At 36.3% G+C, this 13,074-nt stretch overlaps 2 protein-coding genes across 2 annotated transcripts in view; both read right to left on the reverse strand.

The window, feature by feature from the left end:
• The window catches only part of LOC105174320 (dnaJ protein P58IPK homolog), a 5,268-nt gene extending 632 nt beyond the window's left edge, over positions 1 to 4,636 (reverse strand). The window contains exons 1-8 of the mRNA XM_011096378.2: positions 4,366 to 4,636; positions 3,599 to 3,764; positions 2,824 to 3,025; positions 2,566 to 2,726; positions 2,305 to 2,398; positions 1,997 to 2,209; positions 1,763 to 1,843; positions 559 to 777 (exon numbers count right to left, since the gene is read on the reverse strand). Coding sequence (XP_011094680.1) covers positions 559 to 777; positions 1,763 to 1,843; positions 1,997 to 2,209; positions 2,305 to 2,398; positions 2,566 to 2,726; positions 2,824 to 3,025; positions 3,599 to 3,764; positions 4,366 to 4,480 — 1,251 coding nt within the window. The 5' untranslated portion in view covers positions 4,481 to 4,636. The remainder of the gene's footprint in view (positions 1 to 558; positions 778 to 1,762; positions 1,844 to 1,996; positions 2,210 to 2,304; positions 2,399 to 2,565; positions 2,727 to 2,823; positions 3,026 to 3,598; positions 3,765 to 4,365) is intronic.
• Positions 9,198 to 11,842, reverse strand: LOC105174321 (protein indeterminate-domain 9). Its single transcript, XM_011096379.2, has 3 exons — positions 11,192 to 11,842; positions 10,645 to 11,044; positions 9,198 to 10,423 (listed from the first exon to the last, which is right to left on the reverse strand). Exons 1-3 carry the CDS (start codon positions 11,346 to 11,348, stop codon positions 9,328 to 9,330), a joined length of 1,653 nt encoding a protein of 550 aa, XP_011094681.1. The 5' UTR covers positions 11,349 to 11,842; the 3' UTR covers positions 9,198 to 9,327.

Below are 13,074 nucleotides of genomic sequence, written 5' to 3' on the forward strand. Positions count from 1 at the left end.
AGGGGGGGGGGGGGGGGGGGGGGAGGGACAAATCTATAGAAAAGTAGCTAAAAGGCATAGGAAAAGGATTTGTAAGAAGCTAATCTCAACCAATAATTATGAGTGACTAATCATAGACATTAGTGGCGAAACTGGGTTTAGAGTATAGTGGTATACCCCTTTCATCAGGAGTCATGTCCTAACTTCATAGATTTCATGGTTCCATGAAACTTTGACAATTGATCATCTTTTCATGGGAACAGCTGGAGTTGAAATAATAAAATCCCACCAAAATCCTTTGAACTCTCAAGTTTTCAAATGAACTAATAGATCCTGGTCTATGCCAGCTTAATTGTAAAATTCAACCATAATCAAAGTAACCCTTATTAGTGAAGGCCAGCATATATAATTCTTTGATAAGCTAGAAGAAGCCATAACTAATGTCTTTCCAGCTACTTGAAAAGTTGGTACAATCATATTAATAAGACGGCTGCCTGCAGAAATGCAATCAAGCACCAAAAGATCTATAGAATGATCAATGAGTAAGGTTATCTAGAGTGATGATGAACAAGCTGTTACCTCATATGCAGCTGCTATTTCCCGAAATTTGGCTTCTGCTTCTTCTCTATTGTCAACATTCTTATCTGGATGCCACTGCAAGGCAAGCTTCTTGTAGGCCTTCTTAATCTCTGATATAGATGCAGTTTTTGAAACTTCAAGAATCTTGTACCAGTCCTTCCTTTGGCTCAATTTCAACAATCTTTCAGCCTTCATTAAAGTCTCACGAATACTCATATCCTGTCAAAGATTGATCATTAATTAACTTATGTAAAGATATTGTATAAGCAGTTGAAAGTAGAATTTCATATTGCATGAGCAGCAAAGCTTGTGTTAGACAAGCCATATGCACACAGTGCATTATAGACAAAACCTGACAATATGGGTCTGGATCTCTTCCTTTGTAACCAGAATAGAAAATTATTATGATTTATAGTAATCTACCACAACTAGGTCAAGGCTACTAATCAGATGAAAATCAGTAATCATGTATATATATATATACAGATCAAACTCGGACACTGATTCATTCTCATAAGGTACGGAAGGAGCAGATTCTACAGCACAAGACTGTTGTTACTTTCTCAAATCGCAATTAGGACATGGAATAAGATAGCTCTTAATGTTTTTATTTTCAGATGACCTCAAACACAGAAAAAAAAATCGATGTTCTGAAGTATTGAAGCTGTTAATCAAAACACTGCTCTCAGTAGACGAAAAGTTCCAAGAATATGACAGAGCCTCAGCCCTTGTGAAGTTAACTGCAAACTCTATGGGGGTGCTTTATGCACAAAGTTGAACAAGAACGAAAAGAAAGCAGTAAAGTTCCTTGGCTTCAGTGGTAAATTTTCATAATTCAACAATAAGAAGAAAAATGAAACATTCAAAATACACCAATAGTTATAGCTATATTCCTCTTGAATGTAAACCCCCTCCCCTAAGCACAAAAATAATAGACACACAAAATAGTACTTGTTTCTGTTCTGAGGCAAAAGTGGACAGTGATCAACATGCATGGAAAACCTGAATATAGTGTAAGCTACATATGAAAAAACTGCCTAGCAAATGCGTGAACTTCAAAAAAATATTCTGCAAGGTAAAAGATGCCCATGACTATCAATGTTCTAGATACCTCTTACAGGTGAACACAGTAAGCCTACAATAAGCCAGAAAGAGTATCCAGAACCATAAAACAAAAACCACTATAGCTCAGTACAATAATAACCTGAGGTGACTTTTCAGCTGCTGATTTTAGATCCGCCACAGCTCCCTCCCAATCTTCTACTAAAAGCTTAGCTTCACCCCTCTGGAAGATTGTCAAAAGTTAAAAAGGGCAAGGAATATCGCTCTAAGGTACACTCTACCAAGAGAATACAGGTTGTCAGGGTATTCATACCATAGCATTTTAATGGCATTTTTTATTTTTAGGTCAATATTAGCAATGACAGAAGATTGATACCTGGACTAGAGCTTCAACTAAATCCTCATCAATTTCAAGTACTTCTGTGCAACTTGTTACAGCATCCTTTCCCCTACCAAGCTTCACGAAGACTTTACACAGTCCAAGATGAAGGTGTACATTATGTGCAGTATGGTTTGGATCCAAAGCAAGAGCTGCTCTATATTCTTCCACTGCGAGCCGAAGCTTACCCTTACTGGCATTATCCTCTGCCTGCATGAAAATTAAGTTCGTTAATTTGAGATTAGATCAGTATAACACCAATATTAATGTCGAATTACTACTAGAATGAATTCATAAGCCATTACACTTTTAGTCTTCTTGAGGAGGTTCTTCAGTCCAAAATATGCCTTCTTAAGTTCACCATGCTCAGGGTCTAGGCGAAGGCCCTTCTGGTAATGCCTGAGGAAGAAAAATGTAGACTATAAATACATGAATAAGGAACTTTCAAATCCTGGTAACTATAATAGCATAAATGTAACCATCTGTATCCATCCTAAACCTATTACATTGCCTCAGTGAATATGGATGCGGAAGTAAGGAAAATCTTTTAGATGTTTTTGTCAAACCTGGTGGCAACATCATGATCAGCTAAATAATAGTAGGCACGACCACGCAATAGCAAAGCCTCTAAATTGTCCTCATCCTCTTTAAGAATGTATCCTGTCTCAGATATGGCATTCGAATAATCTTTAGATGCTAATAATAATCTGACTTTGAGGAGTTTGGCCTGCAAAAAATTGACAGATATTACAGTAACAAGGAAAGCTCCCAATCAATAGTAATAATTTGTTCACTTGATCAATAGGACATACTTAAAAACAGACCTTGGGACATGCTGGGGAGAAAACAAGTACAACTTTATCAATATATTCCAGTGCTTTGGTAAAATCTCCTGAATCAAAAAGATTGTGAGCTGAACTTAAGGCATTCTGAGCTTGATATAACTGAGAAAGCTCCTTTTCTGCAGCTGAATTCCCAGGTTTCATCTCCAGAAACTTTTTGTAACTTTTCTCCGATTCCTCATATCTACATCAGCGAAAAACTTCCTGAATCATATGATTTTTCAATCAGATATATAGAAATAAAAAAGAGAGAAAGACTAAGACTCGTCCAATAGTTATTGAACAGTCTAAAATAAAATCTGTAACTGTGAATGAGAAAATTTTTCTGGTTGCACATAAGAGAACCTCATAACAGAAATTGTTGGGTAGAAGAACAAGTCAGACAATGTAATAACACGCTAGATAATATAAATTTCTAGTCAATGTTTATTTGGGAGTTGTTTGGAGAAAAAAATAAAGAAAATAATATTTGAACGAAGAGCTGGCATATCAGCATTTAAAGTCTGGTCATAGTGCTGCTTATTACCTACCATCCCTAAGAAAATGAAAAGGAAGAAGCATGGAGAGCCTGATGCCATGTGTCAGTTGGTAAGGAAGACAGAAGTCCCTAAAAACAGATGATTGGTAGAATCATTTTCAGCTGGATCTAACCTTTTCACAGAATCGTTCAGTTTGTTTATAAACTTTTGTTTCTTTTTTCAGTGTCACAGACAAATAAGATCCTCAGAAATTTAGCTTAATCTCTGCCAAATATAACCTGCACAGCTGACGAAGAATGGATGCTCCACGCCAATATGCTTCTGAAAGTGCTGGATCTGCCTCGATAGCAGCAGTGAGGTCAGCAAGTGCCTCATTATATTTCTTCGCTTTTATACTCTGCGAAACTCTCTCAAACAGAGCAGCAGTATCACCAGGTTTTCCATCTGCATTTTGAATAAAGATTGCATATCGAGAGTAAGAGCTACTTTGATCCAACACCATATGAAAGCCAGTGAAGTAGTCACAAATCCAAACAGTCAAAAATACACCAATAAGTGCACTGTATTTCTTTGTTGCTTTTAACTCATTTTTTGCAACTTAAGGCACAATTTCAAAGCTTGGCACAACTCAACTGTCGTCCACCAAAATCACCAGCTTGCTTTTCCTGTGTAACTCTCCTTATGTGGAAACAGGAGAATAATTTAACAAGGCCCTATCAAAACTTTGCTTAAAACCAATAAATCACCATCAACATATACTCAATGTGGCATGGCGAGGATTCACAATTAGAACATAAATAAAATAAAAAATTACATTGCAGTAGCTCTCATATGAATTCCCGCGGCTCATTCCATACGACCATATTGCAACAGACATTACGTTAACCTAAAACTACTAAAAAAATTAAAAATTTCTCAGCTCTCACTAGAGCAACCGAACCAAAAAAAACCAAAGCCGCCATATTTTACACAACTGCAGATAGATCAAAAGAACAAGTTCAAACCAATCCTAGAAATACCAAAAGAAATTGAAGAATGGAGTTACCTACAAACGGTTGGAGTTGCAGGAGGTGGCAGCACAACACGAAATTCAGAATAAATACTGTGTAAAGAAAGCCTCTGCACGCCACGAAATCAGAACCACAGAGCTTCATCCCCATCTCCACCTCAATGTCACACAGCGTTCAACACTCTGCAACAAAACTACAATTAATGGAAACCAGGGATTCAACTATAGATACATGCGCGCGTTAAATGTGCGAGTTTTGCAAGTCTAGGATTTTAAGTACAGCAAGCAACCAAGTGAAAATTATTACACTACACTACTACTACAGTAGTTAGAAATTGCGTAGCGTGGAAAGGGATTCACATTCCAATTCCACGTTGTATAATCCTATAGTTGCTCGCCACGTGTATCCTCATTTCTGCCCTGGCTGTTCTCGTAACAAGTTGAAAGGTGCCACGTACACGGGCTTTTGGGCCATTCATGGTGGGCATACTGATCCAATTATGTTCATCATCACTTAGCCCAATTAGTCTGCTAGTGCTACTACGTTATGGAGGCCCAATTAGGAGCAGGCTTAGAATCTATGGGCCCAACCCATATGTTTGAAGCAGACAAGGATTGTCTCCCATATTGGTATTTGGTTATTTATTATTTTTCCAGTGAAGAGCATTTAAAAAAAAATTATTTTTTCTGCGTTTTTTCCTTCTCTGTTCTTCCATTTCGTTGTTTTCGCTGCTGCAAGTTACTAGTAGGTTCCCCTCTTCCTAGAACTTTCTCTCTCGTTTCTGCAAAGGTTCTCACTCTGTTTGTTCTGGAGTCCGACCTCGGCCGGTTGGGGGCATTGTCGTCTCTCACTGAGGAGGAAGAGGCAGGTATGTCTTTGGCACTCGGAGCCTTTGTCATTGGGTTTTTTTCAATTGTGGGTAGGTTGTTGTCCACAAAATCCTTTCACCCCGAGGCTTTACAGAACACTCTAAGAATGGCTTTTTGAATCCAGTGCGAGGAATGGATCTTAAAATGATAGAAGGTGAGAGATTTTTGCTCAAATTCTTCCATATCGTAGACAGGTACCTTATGTTGGAACGATGCCCTTGGGCTTATGACAAAAATTTGTTGGTTTTGGCTCCGGTGGAGGCTGCTGATCATCCGAATTTGGTAGACTTGAATTGGCGCCACTTTCATATTCATATTTATGGTTTACCGATGCGGAAAATGACCAAGGAAGTGGCTTCGTTTATTCGGAATCGTTAGGTCTCATTTATTAATATTAATAGAAGGATTGAATGAAAATTGATGTTTGCCCTCGACTAATTTATTATCGATTTATTGTAGGTCAAACAAATTTTTTGTAACTAAACTAAACTAGTTTGATAAGGGTTAAGATATACCCTCCTCACATGCTGATTGTCAAATATGTATAGGCCACTAATAAGTGCACTAGCTATCAAGTAGTATAATAAATATCGATCTCACGAGAATTTAAATAGAATAATTATCGAAACTATAACTAATCTACGATTATTTGGATGATTGAGAATCAGTGGATGGATTATTACTGCGAAAAATAACAACTAAAGAGAACAAGATAAACAAATTTGATAATGAGAATGATACTAAGACTATAGGTCCACCTAATTGATTCAATGAATGCAAAATTTAACAGATTAATCTAGTATGCAAGTGTTTTCATATACCGAGATTCTTCCCAAGTTAATTCATTACACTCTCTCGAACTGTACCAAACCTATTATCATCAAGAAAATAGTGGATCTCTTCAATCTAAAACTCATGACAATAATGCACTATTAAGATCTGTGAACAACCTATGCAATCGGATAAATCATGCCTATGTGTGTCAACATATCATTCAATTCACACTACAAATATCCTATCAACTGTGCCAAATCCCCACCCAGTTCATCAACGTAATTAATTAAACTCAAGAAATGAACAAACTCTCAAATTATAAGAACAAGCACAATAATTTGCAGATATATAAAAACAAAGTTGTAGATTAATGCAGTAAAAATACTTGCAACATTGTCTCAATTAGGCTTCCCAAAAGCCTTAATAAAAACTAAATTAGTTCATCCTATCTAAATCAAACACAAAAGAGAAAAATAAAGAAAAACTCATGAGGTCAAAAGTTGGGCGTGAACGGTCTGTCACTCTGGTGTCAAATCTTGCTCCTCCACTCTTTTTCGTCTTCTCCTTGTGTTCTTCAGAATTTTCTAGCCAAAAGGTTGCTATTTTTTCTTCTCTTCTTCTTCCTTTTATACTATTGCTAATTATGGTAGGAGAGAAAAAGAATAATACCTTCCATCTTTTCTTTCCTTTTCAGTTCCGTTCCTACCAAACATCTCAAACTATTCTAAAAATAGGTCCACAACAAGTTTATCAACACTCAACTTTGCAATCTTCCATTTATGCCTACTGCACGTCTGATAACTCGTGGGCCACGGATTATTTTTGTACCATTGTTACTGAAAAATTTGTTTTTCCATGATTTAGCTCTTTTCTTGCATCTCTCATTCCTTCCGCAAAACCACCTAAAATGTCACAAATACACACAAGATCAAGCATCATGTTACAAAAATATAGGGGTATTAATAGAAAAATACATCATATAATTAGCTCTAGTCACATGTATTAACGTGTGAAGATATATAAGGGTAATTTATTCGTAAAAAGATTTATTTAACCTACAATAAATCAATAATAAGTCAATCAGGATTAAGTATGAATTTTATCATTTTTTTTATTAATATCATCAAATTCGATAAATTTTGACTAATAGGTAAACTTATTTGTGAAACGAAAATAAACTTTAAATGTATTAGATGTAATTTTTCAAATTATAAAAAATTTATATATAATTATACCAAATTTTAAATTAGAAGAATGTAACTATCCCAGAAAAACAAAAAAAAAAGGTACTGGGGATGGTCAACTTGTAGCATCAAAAACGACTTTTTTTCACAGTGATCGAAGATGAAAAGTGGTCAACGACTGAATAAGTCTCTCTATGTTTGTGCATTTAATAATTAATATATAAAAGTGGTAAAAGAAATTAAAATGAGGTGGGGAAGGAGCAATCAGCAATCCAAACATATGTATGTATGAAGACATAAACAGCACAGCAACATGCGGCGGCTCCCAAGAATCTTTTCTCATACAACCTTTTTATTGGGGTTAACTAACATTCTACCCTAATTCCCAGGTCTCCTCTTTCACTTGCTGTCTACTTTTCAATTATTAAATTAAATAAAATGCATAGAGTAATGTGGGAAAAATTACTTGAACACACAAAGTCAAGGTCCACGACTTTCATTTCAAATTCTTGTTATTGCTGCTTATGCTTGGAACTTAACCAACTCCTCTTTTCGGCTATTAATTCAATTTAATTTCTTTTCAACTAATGTCTAACAAATTACAAGAAAATAATATCACTAAATTTCAATTAAATCATCGTATTCTAACAAAAGTATGAATATTTATACAATACATATTACAAATCTCACTACAAAACTTATTGTTAGAGCATCAACAACAATCTTGATTGGGGTCCTGGTAGTATTCTAGCCACATTTGTGTTTTTGGTTTTTTATCGTGCGACAAAGTTATTTAAACAGTCCTTATTACAAACATTTCGATTCTGAAGCTAATCAACAAATCATGATGGCTTAAAAGATTATAGTTTTGTCCAAGTGTATGATTGATATCGGGTCCTTGGGATCATGCCGTGTACCTCTTAATTTGATTTTTCAGAATGTTCAAGATTCGAATATAAATGAACGGATCCTTATCCTACGGGATCAATTTCGTCATGATTTTAGAGGTATTTACAACTGGTACATGTTTTGGTCACGTCGAAACTCATAAACTTGAACTTATATTCTAAACTCGCATTATTGGTTTCTCTAATAGAGTTATTCGGAATGATTATGATAGAATCATTAATTAATGCAATAATTTAGTTCCCACAGGATAATTACTGCATGCTTAACAGGGAAAAGAAGAAGAGAGGGGTCTTTGATAAGTACAAGAAGTAAGCCGAATCCAACGGCCCACGATGGTTAATTTATTGCCGGACTTAGTACCCAACAATTGATTTTCTAGAGAACGTATTTATATATAACGAACAAAATAAAAAGGAAAAATCAAAACCCACCAAAGTTGACGAGGTCGCTTTATAGTTCAAAGCCTCCAACGAGCAGTCAAGGAATATCATACATATATAATCAACTTGCCCATCAATTTATCAAAAAAATATAGATCAAAATTACAATAAATTCTAACGCAAATCGTATTTAATTCAATTTGAATCAATTACATAACAAGTATTTTATATTTATCGTATGATTTGTGTATATTTTAAAAAAAATAATCAATTATATAATTAATAAAACATATTTATTGTGTAATTAATTTAATTTAAGCAAGAATATAGCATATTATATAAACGAATTGTACGGAACCAAACACATTGAAATTGATTATGAAATTTTACAGCACAAACTTTTTTTTATTCATGCAACACTCCTAACTCCAAATCACCTACTTTTCAACATTAACACAATTCCTTCCTCCAATCATCCACAACCGTGGGTCCCACATCGACACGAATGGGGCCCACAATCTCATCTTTTTGCATTGGGCATGTCTAATATCTTATAACATGCATGGCTAGGACTGATTAAGTAGATTATTTTTTTCCAAAGAAATTTAAGTTCAAATTGGATTTAATTGTCGATTGGACACACAAAAATTTCCAACGTTGTGTATCTAATTGATATCATGATTTGTGTTGAAGCTGAAGTTGTCTTCTTTTTTCTTGGTGCGCGTGCAATGGGCATTGATACAACATTTGATTTTATGTGGAAAACGAAGGAGGAATGTATATGAGCTGGCCCTGTTCAAGATAAGGTTTTGTGCTAGGCCTCCCAGACAATTATTATATGGTACAAAAGAAGTGAAATCGAAAAAAACACATGCTAATAGCTAGTGGTTGCTAGTGAAGTGGCTCAGCCCCATGGCTGAACTCATGGAAGCAAATTTCGCTAGTTCTTGCGGCAAGAACGGCCCACCGGCACCGCCGTCTCCGCCCATGCCGAGAAAATCCCGCGTCAAGCTATGCTCCACCCCATGCATTAATCCAGAATGCAAGTTCAGCTGGGAGTTAGCCGATTGACTAATTTGTGCACCGGTTGACTGAATCATAGAGTGATGGTGGTGATCAAGATTACTGATGGTATTGCTTGTTTCGGAGCTGAAATTCATCATACCGTCGGCGGGTTTGGGGGCGTGATTCTCCGGCTGTTGTTTGCCGAATACTTGGTGGAGCTCGCTTCTGTTTTGAGCGAAAGATAGAGTGTTTGTGGAGGAAGAAGAAGGAGACGAGGAACTCATCATGACGCCGAGAGTGTTGCCGAAGAAATTCGGGTGGCTTTTGGTTGAGCCCATTTGAGCTGCTTTTTGTAGAAGTGCAGTTGCAGACATTGGCGCCGATGATGGGGAAGATTTTGATGATGAGTGATGGACGTTTTGACTGTCGGAGTTGTAAAGGGAAGATAGAGAATCAGCCATTGGATTTGTGTTTGCTTTGTTGGTAACAGGCTCCTCCTTCAGCCCTTGTGGTGGCAATGGAGATAAAGAGAGATTTGCATAGTTTCCCATTGATGAAGTTGAGCCAAAAAGATTACTCGACGCCATTTGAATCATATCAGGCAAGCCAGTGCTTGAACTTGAAGCCATGAAAAGATTAGAATTGTGATGATCAAGATTAGGATTAAGCTGAGAATTTGCTTGATGATCCAACCAAAGTGACAATCTTGGCTTCTGCTGATGAGGGTCTCCGCCGAGGAGTGAATTTCCGGCGGACAACCCCCCAAACTCAGGCCGGAAAGCGGCACCGATATGAGGAATGTTGGAAAACGTGGACCCATGCTGCAAATTAGGCTGAGGGTTCATCAGATTCCCGTGATGACTGAGATCATTTCTGAAGTTCAAGCTAGTGTTAGCCCCAACAGTTGTAATTCTTGCACTTTCTTCAGCTAAGGCGTCACAGAAGGCTCTGTGTGTAATGAAACTATCCTTCCTGTAATTAAAAAAAAAGAAAATCCCAACTAAGAATGTAATGAATACATGATGTGTATATATCCAAACACTTATTACCTAATCATTTGGTGGCAATAAATTGAAAAGGGAGTGGTGCAATATTAATTAAAGCAGCAGGAGGTTTGCACACACACATGAGGGCAGCATTAAATTCTTGCAAACAAATATTCCTAAACAAGAAACACATGTAAAATTAAATACCTGGAAAACAGCGTACCACAGTCACATTTGTACTCCCTAGTCCCACAAGTCTTAGAATGAGCTTTCCAGTCAGATTGAACTGCATATTTCTTGGAACACTTCTCACATTTCCACTTCTTCTCGCCATGCTTCCGGCTGAAATGCTTCTTGATGCCCGTAAGATCTCCGAGGGCCCGGGCGGGGTCGTGGTGGACGCAGGTCTTTTCCGGGCATATGTACACCTTCTTCTTGATTTGATCTTTGTTGGCTCTTTGCTTCAGCTTCCATGGGAGGTTATGACCTCTTCTGTGGAGCTGCAGATTCTGGTCCCTCTGGAAACCTTTGTTGCAGATTTCACAGATGAATCTGTTTGTAGCCATGAGTGTCTTTGGTGAGAGAGCGATGACTTCTGCATCTGGATCTGTAATTAGTACGTCAATTGTATTAATTAATGTAATTTCAAGAACAGATAACTAATTATTACAGAATTGAAGTACTAGTTGTTATACAGTTAGTACTACATATACTGTAATAATTATTAAGGTTAATCATCATATATATTAATTACCTGGTGTTCCTGGAAGGTTTCTTTTCTTCTTGGCCGCAGAAGGGAGGCTGGAGTTGGAGTTGGGTTTAGGGTTAGGGTTTGGTAGTTGTAATTGTTGGTGCGGAAAAACATTGGGTGCTGCGGAACTGGGAACAGAGAACACATCACCAGACATCATTTGGAGATTGAGAGAGCTTTGGTGGACTGGTGCAAGAAAAACAAACAAGGATGTAGTAGAAGTAGTGCTAGAAAACAAAAGAAACAAGAGAGTTTCTCCAAATACAAACAGATGAATCCTTTGGTATTATTCAGACAACCTTTGAGCAGCTACCTATATACTCATCAGATTGTGCCAAAACAAGAAGAAGAAGGAAAGAACCACAAATGAACATAAATACTAAGATGATGACGAGATTGGTTTGAATCCGACCGGCGGCCGCGACCGGGCAGAAGAAAACAAGTAATAACAGGAGTATGAAGTGATGAAGTTGGGAGTGTTAATGTTACAGAGATCTGGTGGAAGGTGTGTTTGATTTCTAGAGAAAACACCAAAAAACCATTGAAAGCTAAAGAGAATATTTCCTCTCTTTTTCTAACAAAACCCCCCCCAGTCTCTCTCTCTCCTCTCTCTCTCTCTCTCTCTCTCTCTCTTGTGCAATAAAAATTTAAGCTTCTATCACCCCTTGGACATCCTATCTCTTCATCTCTTAATTTCAAAGTCGGTCAGCCATAGATTTAGCTGCTGGGCCCACTTTCTCTCTCCTCTCTCCTCTCTCCTCTCTCTCTCTAGATATATACACTTGTTTGTACGTATGCATTGGCTGTATGCTGCTTGTAACCAGAATGTGTAGAGCTGTGTGTCCTCTGTAGTTTTTCGAGCTAAAAATTGCAATTATCAAGACCATACATCAGAAATTTAAACAAAAAGGTTATCTTAGTACTTATATAACATATCTAGCTACTACCAATTAAACTCCACCAATCACGTGTCATTTATCCATACTATTACACACAGCAACGCGCTTTATATTCACAAACCGCGATTAATTACATCATCGTACTAAATTTTTTGTGAAGTCTAAAAATACCCTTCAACTGATAACATAAGTAACTTATTCAACTTTTAATTTTACATAAACTCAAAATTAGTTTTTTTTCTTTTTTTTTTCAAATATAATGTATTGATTTATATATTTCATTCTTACTTATAGTATATTTTAAAAACATAAAAAATTACCTATTATACGTACATAAAAACGACATGTCACAACAATTAGTAGTATTCTAATTTAAATTTTTGCATTTATCTAACCATGACTAATAATAATCATTTAATCTACGTTCTCGACCCCCCACTCCTGTTGTAATAAAAACAAAATCAGACAATATTTATTTTAATAAACTTTGACGAAATATATTTCACAGCAGTTAATTATTTTTTACATCTATATATAACAAAAATCCGTGATATTAGAAAAAGTGAGGGTGGAAAGGTCAAATGCATATTATATAAATATATGGTCTTATTTTTTTCCTCACAAAGACATATATATTTATATGTATATTAAAATACTAAAATAGTTTATAATACAGAAAAATAATTGGCTACTTTTGAGATCCCAAAAACAAAGAGTGAAAAAGTGGAACAGTAAATATGTAAAAAGTGGGTTGCCTTTTCACACACACACAGCTGCTCGTGCGTCTTCAGGAATAAAATCATTACAACATAATTATAAAGTTGAACTTTGCACGGGATTTCCTGTTTTTTTTTTAATTTTTTTTCATGCTATTTAAATTTAAATATATAGTATGAGCAGAGATGAATTATTAATAATTACAAGGGGAGTGCAGCAGATGTGTCAGAAAGTTTTTTTCGCAATTCCCGATGGGTTTTCACCCGTGAC

The sequence above is a fragment of the Sesamum indicum genome, linkage group LG11 (genome assembly GCF_000512975.1).
Source record: "Sesamum indicum cultivar Zhongzhi No. 13 linkage group LG11, S_indicum_v1.0, whole genome shotgun sequence".
NCBI lineage: Eukaryota > Viridiplantae > Streptophyta > Magnoliopsida > Lamiales > Pedaliaceae > Sesamum > Sesamum indicum.

Bases quoted from the DNA above. Each gene is read 5' to 3' on its own strand.
- LOC105174321 (XM_011096379.2), bottom strand. From the start codon at position 11,348: ATGATGTCTGGTGATGTGTTCTCTGTTCCCAGTTCCGCAGCACCCAAT. The intron at 11,045-11,191 runs GTAATTAATATA...TACTAATTACAG, and splicing joins AAACCTTCCAGGAACACCAG to ATCCAGATGCAGAAGTCATC. The intron at 10,424-10,644 runs GTATTTAATTTT...TTTTAATTACAG, and splicing joins TGTGGTACGCTGTTTTCCAG to GAAGGATAGTTTCATTACAC.